This window comes from Sorex fumeus, unplaced genomic scaffold (genome assembly GCF_029834395.1).
Source record: "Sorex fumeus unplaced genomic scaffold, SorFum_2.1 ptg000115l, whole genome shotgun sequence".
NCBI lineage: Eukaryota > Metazoa > Chordata > Mammalia > Eulipotyphla > Soricidae > Sorex > Sorex fumeus.
This window is the reverse complement of record NW_026606172.1, coordinates 11059823-11087628: the sequence shown is the minus strand read 5'-3', so window position 1 is coordinate 11087628 and position 27806 is coordinate 11059823. Positions and strand designations below refer to the sequence as shown.

The 27806-nt window shown below is 37.7% G+C and overlaps 1 protein-coding gene across 1 annotated transcript in view; it reads right to left on the bottom strand.

The window, feature by feature from the left end:
* GBE1 (1,4-alpha-glucan branching enzyme 1) overlaps positions 1-27806 on the bottom strand; it is a 334927-nt gene that overhangs the window by 139707 nt on the left and 167414 nt on the right. The window contains exon 7 of the mRNA XM_056135449.1: positions 23186-23395. Coding sequence (XP_055991424.1) covers positions 23186-23395 — 210 coding nt within the window. The remainder of the gene's footprint in view (positions 1-23185; positions 23396-27806) is intronic.

Sequence of the window (27806 nt, the reverse complement as noted above, 5' to 3'; positions counted from 1 at the left end):
TTTGATTTTTGAGCAACACTGGGCACTGCTCTGGACTTAACTCCAGGCTCTATGTTTAGGAACCACTCCTGGGACTGCACAGGGGACCAAATAGGGTGCAAGATCAGACCCAGGGTCTCTGAAAGCAAAGCAAACACCCTACACTCCTGATAACTTTTCTCTTTAAACATCTATTCTAGAAATTTAGAATTAGATTTCTTCATATTGAAAAAATAATAAAATAAAAATAAAATCATAGGGCTGGAGCGATAGCACAGTGGGTAGGGCATTTGCCTTTCACGTGGCCGACCTGGGTTTGGTTTCTCTATCCCTCTCAAAGAGCCTGGCAAGCTCCCCGTGGCATATTCGATATGCCAAAAAGAGTAACAAGTCTCACAATGGAGATGTTACTGGTGCCCACTCCACCAAATCGATGAACAACGGGAAAGACAGTGCTAGACAGTGCTGGAAAAAAAAATGGTAACATTAGGACCAATAAACTGAGAGTTTGTACCTTGCATAAAAATTACAATTCAAGAAACTAGGATATTTTACTGCCATCCCCCCACATATATATATACACATATGTGTATATGCTCTCATTTGTGTGCCTTATTATGTACTGCATATAGAACCACCAGGATTTTTCTGACACAGCAACAACTGAACAATAGGCTTGTGCTGCCTTACTGCTGCATTTTTTGCTAATTTTGATTCTAACATTTAGTGAACAATGGCATGTTTTGTGATCAAGACCATTCATGCAAATCATATAATCCCACGTTTACTCAGTGAACAAGAAACAGTAAGGCCTAATATCAGGGAATGATGTGGGACTATATTGGATATGTAATAGCTGGCAAGTCAGAGCCTTTGTTTCACATAATTAAGAACACAGCAATGCACAATATTAAAAAGAAGGCAATCTTATTTGCTGGGAGTTCTATAACTGATGTAGATCATCATTTCCATGAAAGCTATAGTAGCATAGTTTAATGCTTACTATGGATTCGTTTACACAGAAAAGTCATAGACCAAATTTGTACTTCAGTGAGCTTAGACCAAAACTTTTATGAAAAATGTATTTGATGGTGTGTTTGGTGAATATATTTGAATCATTGCCTTTCAAAGCTGTATCACTATCACTGCATCACTGTCATCCCATTGTTCATCTATTTGCTTGAGCGGGAGCCAGTAACATCTCCATTTATCCTAGCCCTGAGATTCTAGAAGCCTCTCCTTACACGTCCTTCCCAACGGTGACATATTGGAGGCTCTTTCAGGGACAGGGGAATGAGATCCATTATTGTTACTGTTTTTGGCATATCAAATACACCACAGGGAGCTTGCCAGGCTCTACCGTGCGGGCAGAATACTCCCAGTAGCTTGTTGGGCTCTCCGCGAGGGACTGAGAATGTATATAGGAGAATACAAGCAAGGATGTTAAAACCAAACACATGAGTGCTACTTTAGGTATGTCGGTGGGCTAGACTATAAGAGGTCATATGGCTGCAGATGCAGCCTCTCGCTTCTGGGGACTTTGTTTTATAGTCTCTGGATCTTGGCCCTTGATGGGATTACATGGCATGGGCGGGGCGGGGAGGTAGTTTGTGGGTGTGACTGCCAAGCTACTGGGTTCCTTTGCTGGTTCCTTTCAAAGCCCTGTGTTTATAATAATTTAGGGTGGGGGGGTGTTGCAGAGGGTTAAGGGAGTTGGGCCAGACCCTGCAGAGCTCAGAGGCTACTTCCTGTTCTGTGCTGAGATGTTGCTTCTGGCCACGCTAAGGGTACTGTGTGATATAAGGGATTGAGCTAGGATCAGCTGTGTGCAAGACAAAGGCCTTAACCCCTGTGCAATATCTGTAGTCCCAGGTGATTATAATTCATTGCACCTTCTGCTGTCACATCTATCCTAAAGTGGGCCAGGAAAATAGTGATTCTTTTTGTATGGTAACTTTCTGGGAAAGTTTTCTATATGGAAATTTAAGGGAAAGGAAGAAAGCACAGCTGCCATCTAAGCATTGATTGAGGTACCCCAAGCCCCAACTGTTCTTGTAGCTTTCAAGCTGCCTTCAATGTAATTTAGGGATAGGATCTCAGTGGGACACCAGTTCCAGTTAAATCCAACTTTCAGTTTAGCTATCATCCAGGGTATTCTCAGAATCACTCAGGGATACTTTGTATTTTCTTAGTGTAACAATCTCCCCACTCACTCAGACAATTCTTTACCTTCTCTCAGCTAGAATTTCCAATTCCTCCTCTGACTTACTTTTCCCTGTCAGCTGACTGCCTAGCCTTTTGTTTAAGTGGAAAATAAAGTAAAGATCATTATGAATACCAAATCAAATCGACCCCCTTGCTTAAAATTCATATAATCTGCTTAGTTCTTCTACCAGACAATCCATCCCTTGCATTTTAGTTCAAAAAAAAAATCTCCATCAAAATGCTAAATTTCATCTTTACTTTCCTTATCAAAGGATTTGCATCATTCTCCACTGACTAGACATTCTTTTTCCTCCTGTTATCAGTTAATCCCATCAACCTAAATGCAGCCTAGCTTAAAGAAATATCCTGACTTTTAATTCTCTCATTTAGCTGCCAAACCTACCTTTTCTATTTGCTTTTAAAGAACATTCCTTTATAAAGTCATTTGTCCTTGATGCCCTTAATTTGTGCTTTCCTATTCTATTCATAAGCCAGCTAACTCCAATTTCCAGACCAGACATTTCACCAAAACCCCCTTTATTCCATCAGGACAAAACAATGGCCCATTCTGGCTCTTCATCTTAACAGAAGACCCAGAGAAGCAGTGGGCACTGTAAAACACTGCCTCCTACTTAAAATATGTTTATTTCACACTCCTGATGGGCCTCTCTAAGTCTTTCCTGTCCCCTTAGCATACTTCTGTTCTTATTCCTGACCTCATATGTGAGTAACTCAGAGCTCAGCTGTCAAACCATATCTTTTCTCACCCTCACTCTTTGAGATATCAAATATAATCTTTTAGCTTAAAATGTCTTCTAGAAACAGATGCCTTCTGATTTTAAGTTGCCAGCCTTAACCTCCCCCTTAAATTCCAGATATGGATTTTTAACTGCATGCTCAGTATCTAGAATTTAGAAGGAAAACAGGATATCTTCAGATTAAATATATTCATCAATGATCTCTTGAGTTTCCTCCAAATTCCTGTTCTCTCTCAGCATTTGACAACTCTCAAAGACTGCACCTCACACTCAAATGCCAGAATAATGCCATAAACAAAGCTTACCAACCAGTGATCAAAACCATTCTTTTTCCCTTCCCCATAAATGCAAGTCCTCACTCAACAAGTTTTGTGGAATCTACCTTTGGCATATAGTCTATTTTAATTCTAACAAAGTTTACATCCTCCAGATCTGGCATTCTGACTGAAGACAAAATTTCTCATTGGAGCATTATAGTTCAAATTCCTCTTGGTCAGCCTTCCTCACAACCATCCTGCTGCTAGTTTATTTTCATACATCAGGCTGAGTTATCTTTTCTGTATTTTCAGAAATTTCCCTAATCCAAATCCTTTCCATAAAACAGAATATACTGAATAAAACAAAACAAAAATCCCATACTCCTTATAGGGGCCTGAGAGGCTTTACAAGATGTAAAAACTGCTAATCATCTTGGGTTCCTAAAATTCTCTCTTGATTGTCCTTCATCACCCTCCTCTTCTCTTGAAGGCAGAAACCAGCATCCCTGTTCCAGTTCCTATGGGGATTATGGGGAAATTCACCTTTTTATTTTATATCCTTTTCTCCACATGCTGGGGTGCTAAGGTTTTACTCCTAGTTCTGCATTCAGGTATCACTCCTGGCAGTGCTCTGGGGGTAACAGGAATTGAACCCATAGTAGGTTGCATGCAGGGCAAGTGCCCTATCCACTGTACCATTGTTCTGGGCAGGGATTTTACTTTTTTTTTTTCTTTTTTCTTTTCCTTATTTATTCATTCTCTCTCAGAAATTCATACTTCACTTCTTATTTCATTCCAGTCTCTGCTTAAATATCACCTGTTTAGAAGTACATATCTTGATCATATTAAACATTATTTGCCCCGAAATAAGCATGTGCTAATTCCAGCTTTCTATATTTCTCTTCATGGTGCCTGTACTGTAGCACTGTTGTCCCATTGTTCATTGATTTGCTGGAGTGAGCACCAGTAACGTCTGCATTGTGAGATTTGTTGTTACTGTTCTTGGCATATTAAATACGCCATGGGGAGCTTGCCAGGCTCTGCTGTTTGGGCAAGATACTCTCGGTAATTTGCTGGGCACTCGGAGAGGGGCGGAGGAATTGAACCCAGGTTGGCCACAAGCAAGGCAAATGCCCTACTCACTGTGCTATCACTCCAGCCCAGTGTCTGCACTATGTTAAATTTTTATATTCTCCGTCTTTTCTCAGGTAAGGCGTTCTGACTGGTTTCTCAACTTTTTCTATTCTAGTGTTTTATTCCCAGGGTTCAGGAATGCTGTTACATAGTAAGTATTCCAACAATTTTGTTAAGTTTATTATAGTTCGGCATCTATGTGGGCCAGACTAATTTTTAATACCTGATTTTTTGCATCAACACCAGTTCATAAAGCCTCTTACTCCTAAGGTTTACTTTAAAACACAGAGGCACTAAGCTTATCTAAAGTGCATATATATGGCTTGTTCTTGAAGCCCTTGTTCTCAGCTGAACACGTATCTCCTTTGCATACCTCTTGCCTGATTGTTTCTATGTTTCTTTGAGTGCAAATTACCAGTATGGAGAAGTCTGTGTCCCCTTTTGAATATGTACTTCTCTCTTTCTCTCCACTCACTTTTTTTAAAAGAAGTTTTGATAAAAACTTTGTATCACTGAAAACATAAAAAGTACATGTGTATATATTTACATGCAATATATATATAGTACATTTTATAGATATGTCCAATACAAAAAAAAAATTGATCTGTTTTTAAGGCAAAACTTCCTTTGCTTTAAATCGATTTTATCTGTACAACCCAGAACATTTTTCTATTTCTTTACCTTTTTAATTTTTTTGTTTGTTTGTTTTCAGGCTGTATCCATTTGTGTTCAGGTTAGTCCTGTGCTCAAAAGATTCTATGTGATGCTCGGGATCAAACCTGGGTCAGTGACATGCAAGACAAGCACCTTCCGCTGTACTATCTCTCTGGCCTTCTTCTATTGTCTACAGTTTTAGATTGACTGAGATCATAATCTGTAGTAAACATTAGAGATCAAAATATATTTTAAAATCTTTTATGAACCTATATAAATTTTAGAACTGAGATGTGGCAACACAGAGACATGTGTGTATATACACATACACACACAAATATAAGCATGTATATAAATGATAAGAAAACAAAGAACACAAGCAACCAAATATTTATGGGGGTCAAATATATATTATAATATAGATACAGACATAATACATGTATCAGGACAAAAAAATCAGGATGTATTAAGAAGCTGCAGAGAAAGAGTGGACTAAATGGGTCCTGAGAGATGTTTCAGCAGGTAAGGTGGTGGCTTTGCATGTTTCCTACCTTGGTTTAATCCCCCTGCATCCCATATGGTACCCCTAATACCGCTTGGACTGATCTCTGAACACAGAGTCAGGAGTAACCCCTGAGTATCACCGGATATGGTCCTCAAAAACAAAACAAAACAAAACAAAAAATGCAAAAATAATAACAAAAGTACTCAGACTCCCTCTGCTTTGTTGTGAGAATTTCTGTTTCTAAATTTATGCTCAAAGAGACTCAAAGATTCCCATTTATCTTCTTCTAAAATTGAAACTGATGATTTTACTGATTTGTCACTACTTAAAAATAACATGGAATTTTAAGAATTTATCATATCCAAGTCTATGTTTACCAGAACAACAACAAAAATGGCAATGCTGTTCAGCCATCAAAATGACCTAACAACCTACTGTATAATCCCAACCTTCTCTTTTTTTCTCAAGTAACCACATTCTTTTCACCAAATCAACAAATTAGTTTTGTAGGGTTTTTTCTTCTAGCTATTTTTTTATTACTAATTATTTACAGTCCACAAACATTGGATAGGAAGCCATCCAATAATATTCCTTCATTCTGTTCCTTATTTCACTTAGCATTATCACTTCAAGTTCTATTTTGTTCCAAATAGAACAATTTCATCACTATATGTAAAATTACAATCAAGAATGTTTAAATATTAATTGATACATGCATACCAATACAATGGAATAGCTACTAAATATGAATTTAATGAAAAAAATAGGTATGACTATTGAAAAAATATATAATACAAATATAATCATAAACTCTTGCTACAGATTACGAGCAGTAAATGAAAGTAAATGAAGATAACATATGAGGAAACCATGAATCAAAACTAGAGGGAGATATATATACTGATAAAGTTAAGGAGGTGGAGCTTAAATATGTGAACTAGAAAACAGCAATGTATGCAAGCAATGAAGACAATCCAAGTAGGATAAAACTAAACCACAGAGACTCCCATACAGAAAGGGCACCAGCATGGCTAAAAATGAATACGTAACAGGGGGAATACAGTGAGACCTACAGTGCAAGATCCTTTAAAACCCCATAAACCATAATAAGGACAATTTTTCTTTTCTTTTCTTTTTTTTTCTGTTCTTTTCTTTTCTTTTTATTCCAGGGGAAGAGTGGGGTAGGCTGGGATTTTTAGCCACACCTAGATGAGCTCAAAGCTTACTCTGGGCTCTACCCTCAGGGATCACTCATGCAGGGGACCATATTGATCGCCAGGGATTGGACCTGGGTCAGCTATAAGCCAGGTAAATGCTTTACCATCTATACTATTTCTTTAGCTATTCTTTTTCCCCCTTTTTTTTGTACTTTAAATATAAATTACGTACAGGAATGTGCTTCAAGGTAAAATAACCTTGAGAGATGGAGTATCATCACATAGCATTTACTTGGAGTTTCAAAATTCACATTTGCTAATTAAAGATTCCTGGAGTCTCAACTGTACAGAAATGTGTTGAACTTGACTTAATTTAGGGTTTTTCTAATTAGTTTGAGCCTTGAACACTTATCATGTGAGATGCATTGATGTCATGCTGAAATTTCCTCTGTGTTGAATCATTTCCCAAAGTAGTTATATGGAACAAAGGACTGTGATAAACCTAGATGCCACTGTTACTACAATAATTAACTGAGACACCATTTTCTATACCTGGGAATAAAAAGTCCAAAAAAAAATCCAAAAAGTTTTAAATCACATACAAAATGGCTTCATTTTTACTCAGTTGGACATTTTATAGTCTACTCTCTAGAATGACTCAGTGCTATAATTAATAGAGTACAAGATGGAGGATACCTATATTCAAATTTAGAAATAAAATATAAATGCATTCAGCCCATTATTTATCCATTCAACATATGTGGTATAAATGAGTCACAGACTGTTCTAGTCTTGAGGGATAAAAGAAGTAACAAGACAAATATGGTTTTTACCTTTCTGATGCTTACATTTGTGCTTGTGAAAAAGAAAAAAAAAGAAAAAAATTCAATCCAATAACTAGAGAAACTCAATAACAACATGGCCATGAAAAAAAAGAGCAGTTAACATGGGAAGGGGTAGGAAGGCAAATCTAAAACTGAGAAATAATTTAAAAGCAGTATAAAGAGGACTTGAAGTGGTTAATTGCACATATTTCAGAGTATATGTAAAAAAAGATTTATACTTTAAACATGATATGAATATAGAATAAACCAAGATAGAGAAAGTGATTTTTGGGTTTTTATTTTTTAATGTTTAGAATCTCACAGTAACTATGAATGCTAAAATTCAAAATTAAAATACTTAAAGTTCTATGGTATATGCAACTTTATATTCACCAGTTTAGCGTTAAAACATATAGGCTGGGTCAACGTGGTCTGTCTACTTTAATTTAAGATTAGGGTGGGGTATGATCTCCAGAGGCACTAGGAGAGCTCTATTCTATACTCAGTAGTCTTTCTTACCTGTGCCTTAAACTACCAACACACTGCCTTATGCTGCACTGCTGTATATATATATATATATATATATATATATATGTATATATATGCACATATATGTACAAGTGTGCATGTATGTGTATATGTGCATACATGTGCAAACATATATGTATATATGCACGTGCATCTTAAACAGACTTTGAATTATCTGAGGGTGGGACCTTTTCTTCAATGTGACACAATGTAGCACAGTCCTCACAACTAAAATGTCACTTAATTGCCAAAAGAATCAATCTCATTCTCCCAGCTGAAAAGACAGTACAGCAAGTAAGGAGTATGCCTGGCACATGGATGACCAGGGCACAATCCCTCGCACCCTATAAAAATCTCCCAGCCAAACCAGGAGTGATTCCAAAGCAAAGAGCCAGAAGTAAGCCTGTGTTTCAAAAACAAAACTAAAACAAACAAAAGAATTGATGTCATTTTCATCAACAACATATATATTATAACACAAAGAACTTTTACAGAACCTTGGTGAAACCAACACTAAGAGGCATGAGTTCCAGAAAATTTGAAAACTAGTTCATCCATGTCGTCATTGAGTGATCAATGATGGAAAACAGAAACTCTAAAGATTGGCATAAAGTCAAAGAAAATCATCGTGCTTCCGTTTTCTACAGAAACTATTCTATTACTTTTGCAAAACTTATAAAGTACTTCTCTTACCATCCCTGTCATCTAAAAGTGTTTGTTAGAGTCATTCATTTTATATTACCCCTAAGATTCTGAATTTTCAACTGTAGGAGATGTTAGGCATTTAGTTGTAGAGTATGAAAAGTCAGAAAAATAAGCTATTTCTGTAGAAAATTCAGCTATAATCACACAAGTTAGCAGACAAATTCAAGACTGTACACTGAAGGATATTATGCAGGTGAAGCAAATCCTTGCTAGCTCGATACAAATCAATCATTAACAATAACCCTATATCAAAGAAAAAAATATCAAGGACAAACGCTATTCCAGACTGGTCATAGTATAGATGCAAAAGCTCTTACCACTTGCTCATAACCATCATCATCATCAGAATAACATCAGTGGATACATGGAGGAAATGAAAAAGAAAATGAAACAGGTCCTCCTAAGTTAAAATGTCATTATTATAAAGCAAAAAATTAAAAATGCAACTGATCATTAATTCCATTATTGAATAAGATTAAATTCTAATTTAGAATCAACAGATCAAAGATCTATTTCCCATTCAAAACAGAGCACCATAAAACACCACACTACAAAATATATCAGATGTTCCCTGATTTAGAATGCAAACTAAGCAAGATTGTCAATTCCATCACTATTCAATATTATGCCTTTGTGTGTTTAAATAAGCATAGAGCTGCTTCTTTTATTTCATATTGGAGAGAAAACAAAGTAGCACATATAAGTAAAACTTTCTCAGTAAGCCTCATTTAAAAAATAGTTGACAGATCATTTTAACTTAATCCCTAAAACAACATTGAAAATTTTAGCATTTTAAAGGGAACATTTTGAAATTGTATTTTACTTTTTCCAGTGTTCTGAGAAAGAAATTCTTGAACATGGCTTCAAGTTTTCTTAATGACTCACATTTATAATGATCAATTATTATACTATACTGCAGTCTAATGAAGCCCAGAGGGACAATTACAGTGTGTGAAACTGTTTTCTGCTAGACCTAAGCCATCTTACTTACACTGCTATGTTTTCAGCTCTGGTGTCTGACTTTGGCAGGTTTACTCTTTCTACCACTGCCTGGGCTGTGACTTCTCCATACTGTTAGATGTTGATCGTGATCTTCATTTCTGCAGCCAGTTCAAGTTTTGTGCTTCTACCAAGAAAAGAGCTTAATGCTCTTTTAAAATATATGACACCCCATATTTCAACAGTCATTATTAGACGTATTTTGGCACAAGCAGTAAAATGCCACCATCTGTCTTCATGCCAGAAATTATGTTTCTTAGGCCTAGGTGGGCTGGTTATTTTAGCCACAAGATGATGTGAGCAAGTTTAGAAAATAATGTCACCAATGGCTAGTCTCACAACCACAAGTGAAATACTGACAATGTGTGCCACTGAATCATCACATTAATAGGAGGTAATATATTGTATTTTCTTTGTATTTGTTTATTTTGTTTTGGTATGATTTTTTTTTCTATTGCTTTTCAGAGGGGAAAATAAATTTAGGAAGCGTTATCGCTATGTGGTAAAACAAATTAAGTAAGCTTTATCAATCTGCCTAGTTTCCCATTCCTATTTATAGTGAAACTATATGGGACTCTGCCCAATCTCCACACTGTCTCCAAAGATCGCTACCCCCCCAAACACACAGATGAATATATATTATATATTTGAATCCTATATGTGTGTGTGTGTGTGTGTGTGTGTTGTTACTTAGACCTTGGATGCAAAGTGCTAAAAAATAAAAGTTTATGAAATTTAAACCCACAGAATTTTTCAAATTAATAAAAGGTAAAGGTAAAGGCCCTCCCGTTGATCGTTGATTTGCTCGAGCGGGCCCAGTAACGTTTGCTCGAGCGGGCCCAGTAACGTCTCCATTGGAGACTTTGTTGTTACTGTGTCTGTGTAGATCCCGATAATCCCATGATGCAAGACCAATCTTGAGTCCTAAACAGTTCACACCACCCAGGGATTATGACCATCCTATGCACAAATTCCTTTGTCTTATACAGCAGTTTAGGAATTTAATGTCAATTGTAAACATTAAAAACTGGAAAGCATTGAACTCAATCAGCAGTCAAGAGGATTTAGGTACATCAGTAGTGTTAAGGAATGAGAGAGATAAATACCTAAACCCCAAAACCACAGAGTTAACAACACTGGAATGATAAGACACAAACTTTACTCACCAAACTTAAAAGATGCCAGCTAGGATAGCAGGGTGGGGCTGGGGCAGGGGGTTAGGAAATGAAACCTGGGAATACTGGTGGAGGGAAGCTGATACTGATGACAGGATCAGTGATTGAACATTGTATATCAATAATCCAACTATGAATAACTTTACAATTCATGGTGCTTTAATTAAAATTTAAAAAAAAATCTGCAAGCATTCTCATAGAACTAGAGCTTTTTTCGTGACCCTTAAAGATCTGGAAGATGTGGCTAAATGGACCACAGAGACATAAGCACCAAACTTACAAGAGCTTGGGAGTGGCAGATGATCTCTTTTGACAGGGCTTGCTTTCAAGAGCACGGTGTCTGCTTTACTTTGGATACTGGGTCTGGTTTGTGAGTTGTGTTCTGCTTATTAAATAGAATGCAGAACCCTAAGTTTTCTATAATGTCCCATCATATGATTTTCCATGCATTTTACTGTGTACTCTGATGGAGGCTGAATACACAGATCATGTTATTATTATGAGCTAATAATGCAAGAAAATAGAATTCAAGTATTCAAGTGTTTGATTCATAAACAGAAGGTGAAGGTCATCTTAACTCCAAAGCCACCCAATTTAATACTTATCAGATATTTAAGATATTAACTTATCCAGTACAGTATTAATTCTACAACATGGTGGTTACATTATTCACAGTGGAGAATAATTAGACAGAAATTGGAAAAAAGGTAATGGCAATGGCAGGAGACTGAAATTTATTTTATAGCAGGTGGTCAGAGAAGTTGAATGCGATGTATGAAAGGTTTCCTAATTGAATGACCCTTAATAAAGGTTACTGCTCTAATCAGCATGATAATCATCACCTCAAAAAGACCAAATGAACCTACCAGGGCAGTTAGTCAGCTTCATTTGTCATCTTTATCACAATACTAGGAACAGAGATTACATCTAGAAATACCTGACTACTTTGCTGCTTTGTTTCTTAAAGCACCATGAGAAAATGTTAACTATAATTGCCCTTGAGTTTTACGGACAATTTTAACAGACAGAGTTTTTAAAAGTTGTAGAAAAAAAGGTTAAACCTTGAGTAGGTATTTCAGCCTAGATGAAGGACTGAAATGGAACCTAAGGCTGATGGTTTCTATTACTAACTGCCAAAGAAAAAGACTTTGGCTTAACCATGTACCCTAAGAAAATGGGAATGGAAATTTCAGATGTTAGAGAAAGGTGTGCCTCATGAGTAATAGAAATAAATTGTGGAGGAAGCCCTCAAATATGAATAATTTTATATTACTTATAAATTAGGTCCTTCCAAGATTATGTGGCAGTCTTACATTTTCTGAATATGTCATATGGATTATTTTTCTGTAGCATAAACCATGAAATATCTCTTTGTAACTTCAAAACTTTGAATTCATGCCTTGGAAAATATACATGCTTGAATTGAATACTCTATATTGTTACAGATAGGTAAAGGTAAAGGTAAAGGCCCTCCCGTTGATCGTCGATTTGCTCGAGCGGGCCCAGTAACATCTCCATTAGAGACTTTGTTGTTACTGTGTTTGGCATATCGAATACTCTCGGTAGCTTGCCGGGCTCTCCGAGAGGGGCGGAGGAATCGAACTCGGGTTGGCCATGTTGGCCGCTTGTAAGGCGAACGCCCTACCCGCTGTGCTATCACTCCAGCCCAAGAAATAAAATAGAATAAACAGAGCAAGTATTATTGGTTTCATTTTTCATTCAACTGATTACAAATGATCATAAACAAAATCAAGATATTACTACTGTAGTCTATGTAATTCACAGACTTATATGAAGAATCACTGTGCAGGAACTTTCAGATCATTTTACAAGACTGTACCATGTTTTAAATTAATAAAGTTTCTACATCAATGTTAAGCATTTTAAAATTTAAAGTATATTAAGAACTAGAACTGCTCTACTTTGGAGTGAGTTTGGGTATGAGAAGGCGATATTACAGGTGGGAAAGACTTGAATACTCAAAATGCGTTCATCATATCCCTGTGCACCTGAATTTTAGACTTTTGGGGAATAAACGAGGCAGATAATACCAGGAACAAAGTTTATACAAAGACTGCAAATCCTTACCTCTGTGCTATAGTCTGCATCAATAGAAACCTTTCTGCTAGGCAGAATAATCTCATAAACCCTCTGAAAGAAGTTATATTTCTACTATTCACACACAAATCCAAAAAGATTAGATTGATACAGCAACTTTCATAATCTCTTTTACAAAAGAGTATTAGTTGGTCTAAATTTTGAATCTAACTTCACTTTCTTTGAAATAGTAGATCTAACCATTTTCCTTAATCAAATAGGAATAATTTTCTGGCTTAAGCAAAGGAGAAATTCTAACATGGAAAAAAAATAAATAACAAAAGGGGAGAAAAAAGCAGTGATTTTCAGAGAGCATCCACATTCTGAGAACTTCTTAAAAGAATATTCCCCTGCCGTGATAGATATTGTTTACTTGTTTCCAATTGTTTAAATGTCCTTGCTATAGCTATTTGTTTTATCCATGACCAAATTTGTCTGTAATTTTCAATCCTTTGCCTTATACGAAGGACTTTTTTCTTTAAGCATCAAATTTAGTCAGGAGAGATAGTATAGGAATTAGGGTACATCTGTAAGCTTGCTGCGGCCTACTCTACAGCAACATAAGGCTCCTGAGCTCTGGTTGTGACCCTGGAGGCTGGCGCTCAGGGAGGGAATAGTCTTCTCTGATTCTCCATGACCAGAGCAGCAGCACCTCCCTGTACGTTGGCATAGAACTCCTAGTCAGGCTGGCAGAGCATTTCCAGGAGGAGTCCTTGCGACCAACTGAACAACCCTTGAAAGACCCCAAGTCATCTAGTAAAACATTGCATGAATAGATATTGAAAAAAATAAACAATTACCTCAATTATTTATGTTTTTTTTTTGTTAAATTCTTATCTAACTGGCTCAACACTAATCCAGAAACAATTCTGATACTTGGAAGACTATTCCAAGACTTGTGCATATGCAAATAAAATATTTTGATTACTTAAATGATTTATAACGATAAAAAAGTAATGGGAATTTTTCCTTAATTAACATTTCCCCAAATACTTTGTCTATAGCAGTACTTTATATAAAGGTACCTTTGTCCAATTGACTGCTATATTTTATCGATTCCTGCAGAAAATGATTTTATTTTTTATTTCCCCAAACCCCAAATTTCTCAATTATATGCATATGTATCACTTGATCAGTTGATATCCCATTACTCATCAATCTGCTCAAGCAGGTGCTAGTAACGTCTCCATTCATCCCTGTTGCTTGCTAGTGTAGCCCAGTGGCATCTGCTTGTTTTAGGAACATGAAGAGCCTCAAACCAATTGTTCAGGGTCTTGATGAAGAAGTCTGACCATCTCATAGGTGGGTGGCCATAAGATCTTTTGACATCCCGTGGAATCCAGTTGGTAATGGCTCTAGTCCAGCGGTCATCTCTAAAACTCTTTACATGCCCAGCCCATCTGATTTTTGATTTCTTGGCAAACGAGACAGCATCCCTGATTCTTGAGTGTTGACGGAGGTTGGACTGTGGATTCTTTCTCTCATTTGAGTGATGTGTGGTACTCCAAGCATAGCTCTTTTGATTTCTCTTTGAGAGACCCGAATAGCATTTTTTGGGGGGGGGGTTGACATTTTATTGTTTTTTTATTTATTTATTTTTTAATTTTTATTAGTGAAACACCATGAGGTACAGGCGTAGACTTACAAATTTTTGGCTTAGGTTTCAGTTATACAATGATCAAGTACTCATCCCTCCACCAGTGCCCATTTTCCACCCCCACGGGTCCCAGTATTCCTCCCAACCCCATCCCCCCTGTCCCACCCTGCCTCTGTGGCAGGGCATTCCCTTTTGTTCTCTCTCTCTCTCTCTCTCTCTCTCTCTCTCTCTCTCTCTCTCTCTCTCTCTCTCTCTCTCCTTTTGGGTGTTGTGGTTTGCAAAAGAGCGTTCTTATCCTGTTTTCATAGGGCCCAGGTCTCTGAGGCGTATGTTAATGCAGGAAGAACAGTGGAATCGAAGAGATGTGCCCGTAGCTGGAAGTTCTTCGTCCTCTTAGCCATTTTGCCGACGCTCTTGAAGGCGTTCCAAGCCGCTCTCTTCCTCCTGCGCAACTCAGGTGCCAGGTCATCCATCATGCTGACTTCATATATATTAGTCATGCATATATATATATATGTACATATGTTTCTACAGGTATATATACACATATTTATCTGCTATTGTTTCCTCTCAGCAAAAAAATAGAATTATTTCAACTCATAGTATGTGGTTTTTGACAGTTTTTTCTTCTTTAAATAAAGATCAGGACGGCCACGACTCCAGAACACAGAAACCAGTTTCTTAACTATCTGACTTTCAGTAGAAATACTTCCAGGGTCAATAGGTAAAATAGCAGAAAACCAAAACCAACATTTAATTCTTGAACTCAGCTGTAGAAAGCAAATCACTTCACAATGGTTTTTCAGCATGTCTGATTTGGGGGGGGTAAACGCTAAATAATATTGGTGAATCTTTTATTGAAACAATGAATCTAATCAAAGCAGATAGAGTGTTAACTAGAATTCATCTGCCTCACAGGGACTGGGAGGGGTGGGGGGTGGGGTTTTATTGGGGTTCTTCATGGTAAAAAATAAGTATTGGTAAAGGGAAATGTGTTTGATATTTCCATGACCGAGACCTAAACCTGAAAGCTTTGTAACCTTTCCCACAGTGATTCAATAAATAAATAAATAAGTAAATAAAGATCAGGATGCAGCAATAGTACAGGTATTAGCGTGCTTGCCTTGCAAGTGGCTAATCCCAGTTCCAGTTCAACTCCTGCCACCACAATATACCAAGCACAGAACCAAGAGTAGGTTCTGAACACCAACAGGCTTGACACAAAAACCCAACTGACCCTCCTGCCACCTACCACCCAAAGTAAATGTAAACAGAGCAAATAACTCTAATGCTTTCTTAAAGATAGGAATTTTAAAGACATGATACATTCAAGGACACATTCTAAGATTTCCATTCATTCCTAGATGCTTAGTTGTTAAAACATAAAAAAAAAAATCCTGCAATCACAATGAAATAATATACTCATCTGCTAATGTATAAAGAATCAATAATTCTTAAATTAAAATTAATTCTAAGAATTTATTTGGTCACAAATAAACATGGTAAATTGTGCTGTGGCCAAAGAAATTGCTCAGTGGGCTAAACATATACTTTGCATGCATGAAGCCTGGTTTCCACCAGGTACCATCCCAGTACTATGCGGCCACAGGAACAGGTATGGGCCCTATACACTGCTGGGTGTTGTTCCAAATTTCCACAAATAACAGAGCAAAATAAAATTAAGTAAATTTATGCTGATAATATAAGCCCTGGGCTGATAATATAATCCCAGTTCCAGTTCAACTGGATAGCACAGCAGGTAAGGCACTTACCTTGCACGTGCCCAACCCAGGTCCGATTCCTCTGTCCCTCTTGGAGAGCCCGGCAAGCTACCAAGAGTATCCTGCCCGCATGGCAGAGCCCACCAAGCTCCCCATGGCAGATTTGTACGCCAAAAACAGTAACAACTCTCACAATGGAGACATTACTGGTGCCTGCTCGAGCAAATGGATGAACAACAGGAGGGCAGTGCTACCCTAATATAAGCCCTTATATTTCTAATGACATATCTCAGGACTGCAATGTTCAAAATTAATACATTTATTTCATTACTGAATGCAAAAATGGCCTCCCGTTGATCATCGATTTGCTCGAGCGGGCCCAGTAACGTCTCCATTGGAGACTTTGTTGTTACTGTGTTTGGCATATCGAATACGTCACAGGGAGCTTGCCAGGCTCTGCCGTGCAGGCGAGATACTCTCGGTAGCTTGCCGGGCTCTCAGAGAGGGGCGGAGGAATCGAACTCGGGTCAGCCATGTTGGCTGCGTGCAAGGCAAACGCCCTACTGCTGTGCTATCAGAAAACAAAATCCTTACCACTACAACTAAGGATCTAAGTACCTGCAGGGACAGAAAAGACTCTCATGAATTTCCTTCTAAATTTCAACTTATGAAAAAGAGCCTGTCAAAATGAAGCTATTCCAAACAGTGAATTGTCCTTCCAAGGAATATCCTACGCCATGTAGATATATCTCAAAGAAAATACACTGATTTTACTTATATGTTCTGAAAGTTCCTCAGTAACACAAATTAAGAGTAGATCATCAACCTGCCTAATAATTGTAAAAACCCATGGTACCAGCACATGACTGTGTTACCTTTTAACCCAAACATTGCAAAGTTCAGAGCAATACATAATAACATGTTCTCTAAGATTCAATACCTTAAGTTTCAAAGACTCAGCAAATAAAAAGGGCTCATTTGAAGCTTCAATAATCATGTAGGCATAATGTTGCTTAAGCTTACCAAATCAAAAGCTGTCTTACCCTTTTATCAAAGATACAACATGGTGCTAGACATGTGCATAAACCACGACCGCTAAATCAGGTCCATATTTTTCACACTAGAAACTCCTGAAACTTAAGGGTGACATATCTGTCAGAAAGTTCTCTTTATCCACGAAAAAAAGGACAAGCCAATCTCTGCTATGAACTGTCATTAGCAATTTAGCAGAGCTAGAAGGCAGTTCAGCCAAGTAGACAGAAAATTAAAACATGGGCAGCTCCTGATTGGAAATTTATTCATAGCAGGTAATGAAATGGCACAGTCAGGATCTCTGGTGTTACTCAGAATGAGAGATTCAATTCTGATAACTTTGACGATAGCACTTGAATCACAGATTACAGATGGTGACAGGTTGTGACATATAGATAGGATAAAATGGGCATTAGCAACATACCTGTACAGGAGCTTATTCTGTGTGGGATATATTTTAAACAGTAAATATAATGATTTAAAAAATTAAATCACAGGCATTAAAGGAGGTTAGGCCTTAGGTAAACTATGCACAAATAATACATATGCACACATATATTTTAACCAAGTATATTAATCAGTATGCCAAGTGAAGTGAAAAAATATGTTATTTTTAAAAATTATACAGTTGAAAACAAAGTAGAGTTTAAAGCACATGCTTTGCAAGCTGCTGACCTCAGTCAAACAGTCAGTACCACAAGGTCCCCTAAATATCAGTGGTAAGTACCAGGAAGAGCCCAAGAACAGTGGGTAGCCTCCCTGGATGGCCCAAAAGAAGAGTGTGGTCTAAAGGCCCCTAAATATGGTTTCAGTATGTCCATAATTAACCCTGGGCACTGACCATTCTGCAAAACCTATTTCTCTGGTCCTGCTACTCAAACACCAGCCCAGTGGGCTAAATATCACCAGTAGTAATGCCCAGGACCCCAGAGAAGTGCTTGGAGACCATTCCAAAATTAAATAAATCAGTACAACTAAAATTTATGGTTTCTAATTTCACTCTGCTAAGAAACAAACTCAAAATTGTTGGCAAAGTAAGCAACCAATGAGGAGGACTATAGTAAAGGTAGGTTTTCATATGGTAATGAGCATATAGCGGATACCTGCTATTGACACAAAATGAACAATGTGCATAAAATTGATCTTTAAGGAGAACCAGTTTTTTTTTTGATTGCCTTTAGACATCTTCTCATTTTTGACTACACTGTTCCACTATTCTTATTTTATATGGCAAATGACATCCCTTCCATTGTCAACTCAGATGCAACTCAATGTTATGGAAATAGTGTTGAGAAAAAAATGTTTTTTCACTGTTAGATATTTCAACACATCTCTTTGGAATGTATGAAGTAGCATATTCATTGTGTGTAGTTTAAAATGTAAAAATATATCTTAATATGTTAAAATGTTTTCCAAAACAATTCTTTATAACCCCTTTTCTGTACAATCTTAGGTAATGCTGAATTGGTACAGGCAAAAAAATAAAACAGTATAGTATCAACAAATCATATTAAAACTAATAGTTTATTTAGAATAAGGGCTGGGATGATAGAACAGCAGATAGGGTGTTCACCTTGCACTCAGCCAACCCAGGTTCGATTCCTCTATCCCTCTCGGAGAGCCCAGCAAGTTACCAAGAGTATCCCGCCCACACAGCAGAGCCTGGCAAGCTACCTGTGGTGTATTCGATATGCCAAAAACAGTAACAACAAGTCTCACAGTGGAGACATGACTGGTGCCCGTGCCCGCCTGAGCAAATCGATGAACAATGGGAAAACAGTGCTATAGTACAGTTTAGAATAAAGAAATATTTAATGATGTAAAACTTCATTTTAGTCTGTTCTTTTGGTTCTACTAAAGAACTTTTCACAGCATACAATTTTAACCATATAAAGTATTTTCTTCATTAGGAATAACTCTACAGAGTTGAGTTCACACTTTTCATCCAAAATTATACCAGAGTCCAACTGATTGTATTTCTTATCCACAAGGTACTTTATAAGATTTAATCAATAATGCAATTAGTAGAGTTATATCACAGAATTAGCACAAGTTTAATCCTTTTCCACTTAATTTATAAATTCATATTATAAAATGCAATGTTGAAAAAAGGTGAAGTAAATTCAAAAAACAGAGAAAACTGCATTGGCCCCCAGACAGTTTCCTTCTGTAAACGTGAGGATCAGAATGATCGGTCCATTTAACGACAGAGAAACCATGCTTGGAACAGAACTGGGCCACCATTTCCACCACTAGGTTTGTCTCCTATATTACACTGTTTCATCTGGCAAGCACAGGACTTGATTGATTCCTATACAGCTATCAAACATAAAATAAAGTATGATCAGAGAAACGCATGAAGCAAGCCACTGTGTCCTGTTCTACCGATTCCTGACTAAATCTCCCAGGAGAAGGACAGCAAGGAGCTAAAAGTCATGGAATCACCAGTCCACACAATGGAAAACTCCAGGGTGCCCTCGGAGGCAGGAGGGTCCAAAACCGGATGGCAGAACTCCAGCAACTGCACCCACACACCACCATGCAGCCAAGTCAAGGGTTCAACTCCACCGCTTCATGAAATTCTCTGCAGAGATGTCAATCTGTGAATTTGGGGTACCCAGCACCCAAGCTATGAGCGCTGGATTTTTTGGAATTGGGGTGGGTAGCCTCTCCCCAAACCCCCATATTTCCAGAAGCCCCGGCACCCATGCCCAGCTCCCATGGGCACCACTATGTTGACTCATATTTCCAGATTACAGGTCCTCAAGTCTCTGAACCACATGGCCACATGAAACCTCCCAAAGTAACAAAAAGCTGAATAAATCCTTAGACAAGGACTTAATCCTGTGATGAAACACAACAATTTCACATAACTTGATATTTATTCATATTGACTTTAATATTGGAGCTTTGTTCTCTAGTCAGTTCTAGAAATGCATCAAGAGTTGTGACTTTTGTTCATATTTAAATGAGTTTTTAATTATTATAAATAAGTAAATCATTGTTACTAAAACTATAAATAAATCATTGTTACAAAAGATAAAAAAGAAAGAAAAGAGTGAATCAAAATAACTGATTTATGTAAAAGTCACCCAGGTAGAGTTGAAAAATTAGAATTCTGTATTTGACCAAAGAACTTTTTGAAGTGTATTGTTATATGGTCTGCTTTCAAGATATGTATATTTTTGCAAGTTATCACATCCAAAAATGTTCATTAAACATTCTCAAATATATTACATAAATACATTATAAAACTTTAATTATATTTTATTAAAAACTCTGCTTCTTCTATCTTATTTATTTCTTTTGTATTTAGCACCAGTGATCAAATTCAGTGAATTACACATGTGTCACAAGTGTTCCACAACCATTTTATCTCTCTCAAGTAAGCCGAGCTGCTGTGCAGGATAACAAATGTAGCCTCTCTCTCTCTCTCTCTCTCTCTCTCTCTATATATATATATATATATATATACATATATATATATAGCCTATATATATAAATACGTATTTTGGGATGGAACAATAGCACAGCGAATAGGGCATTTGCATTGCATGTGGCCAAACCGGGCTCGATTCCTCCACCCTTCTCAGAGTGCCTGGCAAGCTACTCAGATTATCCTGCCTGCATGCAGAGCCTGGAAAGCTCCCCATGGCGTATTTGATATACAAAAAACAGTAACAACAAGTATCACAATAGAGATGTTACTGGTGCCCACTCGAGCAAATCGATGAACAAGGGAGGACAGTTCTACAGTGCTATAATATATAAAGTATATATGTAAATATGTATATAAAATGTTTATACCATACTTGGTATATGATAAACTAATACAATAGCTATTATAAAGCAATTTAGCTGTAATAAAAAAACTTGATAGTATTAAGATATCAAAATGTAAAAAAGTGTAATGTACATTTTTTTTAAAAAATAGCCTATATAAAATAATAATTTGCTAGGATAAATTCACTGGTATCAATTTGAAAAATAAATTTCTATGGGAAATTCAAACTGATAAAAGTGACCTTTTAATTATTATTTCCATTTCTTCTAAATGGCAATAAATGGCATATGTGCATACATGTGCGCGCGCGCACACACAAACACACACACACACGGTATCCAGTGTCTAGAGGTCTCGAGGCCATACCTGGTGTTACACAATAGGGACGTAAAGTATTGTTCTGGCCCAGCTGTGTAGCAAAGCTCACGGGGCAAAGTCAACACTGCTGGAGATGGGGGAGAAATGCCATGCTAGGGAAGACACTCAGCTCTCATGCAAGTCAGATATTCACACCCGAATTTTCAACTACCTCCCATATATTTCAAATGGCATAATATATATATATATAACTGAAATTAAATGATAGCACATGCATAAAAAAAGATAGTTTTATTATCATGTATAAAAATCAAGGTAAATTTGATGCTAAACATCTCTCATCCCATTTTTCAAGAAATAAAATATCATTGAGAGAAAATATACAATGATGAGCCGGGGATGATGGGGCGACTAAAACCTCATGGGAACGGGGCGTTCTGGCCCGTCGTTCACGCCCTACCGAGGTCACCAGTTGCCCCCCACGAGCGGCTCTCTGGCACGGCCACGGCCCCAGAAGCACAAGGACTTAATGCAGAACCCAGCAGCTTGGAGCAGAAAAGTGAACAGACTATGTGTTAATCCACACCATCATGTCTGCCCAGAGGGGAAAGGGTGTTGCTCCCTACCACCCTCTCCTCTCTGGAAAGAAAGATGGCGGCCACAGGGGAGCCTTGTGGAGAGCCAGGTATGAGCTGGTGGTGATGGAGTGACTAAAAACTCATGGGAAGGGGGGGAGTTCCGGCCTGTCCTTCATGCCCTACCGAGGTCACCAGTTGCCCCCCATGAGCGGCTCCCTGGCACGGCCACGACTCCAGAGCAGAGAAACCAATCTCTTAATTATCTGACTTTCGGTAGAAAAACTTCCAGGGTTAATAAGTAAAATAGCAGAAATCCAAAACCACGTGGCTGCAATAGCGGTTGCGTGACTTCATTTAATTCTTGAACCCAGCTGTAGAAAGTAAATCATTTCACAATGCTTTTTCAGCATGTCTGATTTGGGAAGGGGGTGGGGTAAACTCTAAATAATAATGGTGCATCTTTTATCGAAACAATGAATCTAGTCAAAGTAGATAAAGTGTTAACTAGAATTCATCTGCCTCACAGGCATTGGGAGGGGTGGGGGGTGGGGGTTTATTGGGGTTCTTCGTGGTGAAAAATAAGTATTGGTAAAGGAAAATGTGTTTGATATTTGCATGACCGAGACCTAAACCTGAAAGCTTTGTAACTTTTCCCACAGTGATTCAATAAATAAATAAATTATAAAGAAAGAAAATATACAATGAATTGATTAAGATTCTTTAAAATTAATTTCTCTTATTTTATATTTGTGTAATAGTACTCAACTATAATAAAAGATGAAATCATGCAATTTGCTGCCATATAGATGGAATGAGAGAGTATCATGCTGAGTGATGTCAGTCAGAAGGAAAGGGGCAGATACAGAATGATCTCTCTCATATGTTGAATGAAAAGAAACAAAGTAAAGAAATAACAATTGGCCAGTGAGAGCAAACCTTGAAAATCAGCCTATAGAGCTGAGGCTGGGCAGGCAGTGAGGGTTGAAGGTGTTTTTGATACACTGGTATTCGGATGCTTACACTCTAGTGGTGAGTGTGATGTGTGACATTAAGATATTATACCCCAGAAACTCCATGATTAGCAGTATTGTAAATCATGTTGCCTAAGTAAAACAGGAATTTGAAAATTAAAAATTAATTTTAAAAAGTTATAGCATTTGTATATTGAGTGTACCTACCTGGAGTAGGCAAACAATCTACTATCCCAAAGATCATGATTCCCTCGAGGTCCAGAATGAAAATAACAGGAATCTGTCCCATCAAACATATTCAATCCATCTTCTGAATTTTTGGAAGCATGACTGTGTACCACATCTAAGAGCACTGTGATACCCATTGAGTGAGCTGTGTCAACAAGTTCCTTTAGTTCTTCAGGGGTTCCATAACGGCTGAAAGTAAAGGAAAACAGCAGAAAACACAATTATGCAAATTATAAAGCAGAAAGCCAGTCATCTACTATGTATCATTATTTTATAACCAGAGTCCAGGATTCTTTAAATATTTTAAATATGCAAATGCAGTACAATAACTAGACTCCAGTCAAACATGTATTTGTTATTATGCATATTTTACAGAATTAAAATAATATAAATCAAACTTCTTAATGCAAATTTATCTTTCAACAAATATGGGCCATCTAAGCGCACCAACAATCCTGGTCCAGAGACTCCCAATTGAATTCCCAAATGGATTATTGCGCTACAGAGATGTCTCTAGAACCCAACCATTTACAACGTAGCATTCGTGCAAAATCTCATGATATTCAAAATTATCAATGGAAAATAAATTATCTAGTGTCTTCCCCTGGCAGGCAAGACTGAATGGTGGTTGGAAATTTTGAGCAAAACATAGTGCCCAAAAAATAGAGAGAGAATATGGAGGAAATTGTCTGCCATAGAGACAGGGTGAGGACTCGGGGATCAGGGTTACTGGGGACATTGGTGGTGGAAAATGTGCACTGGTGGAGAATGGGTGTTCGTTAATTGTATGACTGAATCTCAAACATGAATGTTTTGTAACTGTATCTCACAATTATTCAAAAAATTTTTTTAAAAAATCACATTGTGGGTAGATAGGCAGTAACATTCTATTTCTGAGCTTCTGATTTCCACTCCACAATTAGCCTACCTGGGAGCCAGATCATTCCTATACTCAGTCACCCCTTTGAGTTTAGTAGAGTTTCTTTGAGAATTTGTTTTTGGTACCAGTGATTCAAACCAAATCTCCTATTATTTATTTATTTGTTTATTTATTGGCTTTTTGGGTCACACCTGGTGATGCTCAGGCGCTACTCCTAGCTCTGCACTCAGGAATGACTTCTGGCAGTGCTCAGGACCATATGGATGCTGGGGATCAAACCCAGGTTGGCTGTATGAACGGCAAACACCCTCCCAGCTGTGCTATTGCTCTGGCCCCAAACCTTCAACTATCATTAGTAAGAAAAACTGCCATGTCTCTTTGTTTTGTTTTTTTGTTTGCTTTGTTTTGTTTGGGGGTAGCATCCATAAGTGCTAAGGCCTATTCCTGCTTCTGAACCCAGGAATCACTCCTTAAAAGTGCATGGGGGAACCATATGTTTTTTCAGATAGCAAATCTGAGTATGTCATGTACAAATCAAGCTCCTGACAGCTATACAGTATTTCCAGCCCCTTGTCATATTGTTTCTTATTGGTCAAGCAGAAAATAATGGTTGCTGACATGAATATTTGTTTGGTGAAATGAGGTTTTCTAGTCAGCATAAAATAGAAACCAAAAATAACACGACTAGGTTTCTTAAGTAAAACTGTAATATTACAGCCTTCTATAGCATTAAATCTGCTCTTTAAAAAAATCACCCTTATGATTAACTGTACTCATTGTCTCAGCTTCATTAGATTGCAACTCCTTGCAGGTAGGGACTGTGATTGTCTATTGCTATTTTTTTTTTGTCTTTTATCCCCCCGCGATATGGTATAGTGCTCAGTACATTGCAGGTCTCATGATACAAACCATTAGGCAGCAAGAAGTTGTAAAAGATAAGTCATGTCATTCTCTACTTAAAATGATATTTGCATCCCCATTGTTTGCAGTGGGTGAAATTCACTGTTTGTTATAAGTTTTGTACTGCCTAATCTTGGATCTTCCAATTTATGACTCTCTCATCCTCCAGTTTCTTATGTTATCCACCTAGTTTTCTCTGCAGTGAACAGAATATTTGATAAATGAACAAATCATACATTCAAGCACATTCATTCATTCATCTAACACTGACCTAAAATTTTCTTTTACATCTTAGGCATTCAACAGTGAGGAAAATAAACAGTCCTGCCCTTATGAAATTCACATCCTAGATGGAAGATAACAATAAGAAAAATAGAGAGAATGTCAGAATGCAATAACTTCTCTTTTTAAAAAGTGATGGAAAGTCACTGATGATAAGTGAAGTTTATTTTAGGAAATCACTGGGGAAAGGTTCAGTTTTAGAAAGAATCCCCCCAGAAGAAGAAGGAAGGCATGTGAATAACTAAGGGGAAGAAGTTTCATAGATAAGAGGTCACGGTCACGGTCCTCCGGTTGTTCATCGATTTGCTCGAGCGGGCCCAGTAGCGTCTCCATCGTGAGGCTTGTTGTTACTGTGTTTGGCATACGTGCGGGCGAGATACCCTCAGTAGCTTGCCGGGCTCTCCGAGAGGGGCGGAGGAATCTAACTCGGGTCGGCCATATTGGCTGCGTGCAAGGCAAATGCCCTACCGCTGTGCTAATAGGGAGATATATGAGGTAGGGTCACTGAATCTTTATCAAAAATGTTAGAATAGTTGGAAAGGAAAGATGAAGGGAAAAAAAGAGCCTAAAGAATGAGCCAAGATCTACATAAGGTGTCACAGACCAACAGAAAGTATTCACATTTATTCTAAAGATTTAGGGGGTTGTTAGAAATATATGTCAAATAATGCATTATATTAATTTTAATTTAAAATGGTTATTTTGGCTCCTGGGCATGAATCAGTATGTGTTTATGGAGGAAAAAAACCATTAGAGATGGGATAGAAGAACAAATGAATATATAGAGAACAGTAAAAGAATATTAAAATCTAAGGATGATATAATAACTTGTCCAGATTGGAAGCTATCCAGAGTTGGGGCATATGTTGAAGTTATAGGTGCTAGATTTTATGATCGCTAGATTACAGCAAAATATATGAAAAGGAAACCATGATGAAAAGATTTGGGGCTAGAACCAATGGAATGTACTGATGTCACTATTGAATTAGGGCTGTTGGCAGGTAGGGAAGAGATAGGAAAACAAGATTAGAAATTAAAATTTGGTCACATTAAATTTGAGACATCTAAAACAAATACCCCAATGTTCAACAGATAAGACTTTTAAGTTCACCACCAAGGTAGCACTGTAGCACTGTAGCACTGTCCTCCCGTTGTTCATCAATTTGCTCGAGCAGGCCCAGTAATATCTTCATCATGAGACTTGTTGTTACTGTGTTTGGCATATTGAATACATCACAGGTAGCTTGCCAGGCTTTGCCGTGTGGGCGAGATACTCTTGTAGCTTGCCGGGCTCTCCGAGAGGGGCAGAGGAATTGAACCAGGCTTGGCCGGACCGGCTGTGCGCAAGGCAAACGTCCTACCACTGTGCTATAGCTCCAGCCCACCACCAAGGTAAGCACAGCAAAGTCAAATTTGGGAATACTGTATAAATACATGTAAAACATAAGAAGGAAGAAAATTTGAGGAGATAATCAAGGTTCTCGCATTGTGAACTCGGACAGCCAGACTTTAGAAGTCAGAAGGAGCAAAGGTGATAAAGAAAATTCCAAAAGAGATGTGAGAAAAAGAACAAAGAGGCATAATATTCTGAAAACTAAGGGAAGAAAAAAGCTCTAAGAGAATGAGTGACCAAATGTGCCAAATGATGCTGACAGTTTAAAAACACTAAGAACAAATGACTGTACTGGACAATGTAGAGGTAACCTAAGAATATTTTTGGTGACAAAAACAATGTTAAACAATGTTAACTCACAAAAACTTAATGAGTTTAAATATGTGTGCGTGTGTGTCTGTATATTCATGTATGTATGTATACTCTGCCTTTGGCCAGACCCCAACAACTTGGGGCCAAGTTTACCAAAAAATTCAATGGCAAAAAGTTAGGTATGTGGGAGACACACCCACAAATCACCTCTGGCTCAGCTATATAAGCTCAAAGCCCCCAGGACTGTCAGAGAACCTGGCAAGCTACTGAGGATATCCCACCCATATGGCAGAACCTGGCAAGCTACCTGTGACGTATTCAATATGCCAAAAACAGGAACAACAATGTGCTCTTCACGTTCCTGGAGCGAGCAGATGACATTGGGCTATTATAGCGCATGACAAGGATGAATGGTGATGTTATTGGCACCCGTTTGAGTAATTGATGAACAATAGGATGAGAGATATAGTGATATATGTATACATGCATATATATATATATATATACACCCACCCACACACACACACATGCATATACATACACACATCAGGAGTGGAAAACAAACTGGACTGGCAATAGTAACAAAGTATCATTTTTATTGTTTATTTGGGGGCCACACCTGATGATGCCCTGTGGCTACTCCTGGTTCAGTGCTCAGTTATTCTTACAGGCAATATTAAGGGGACACATACTGCAGAGGTTCAAACCTTGGTGTCCTATACGCAAAACATATGCTCAGCCCTTTAAACTCTTAGTTATCCCAATGAGTAACATTAAATAATTACTACAAAAGAGTCTAAATGGAACACTGCCAATTTTTTTCTGTTTGGTGG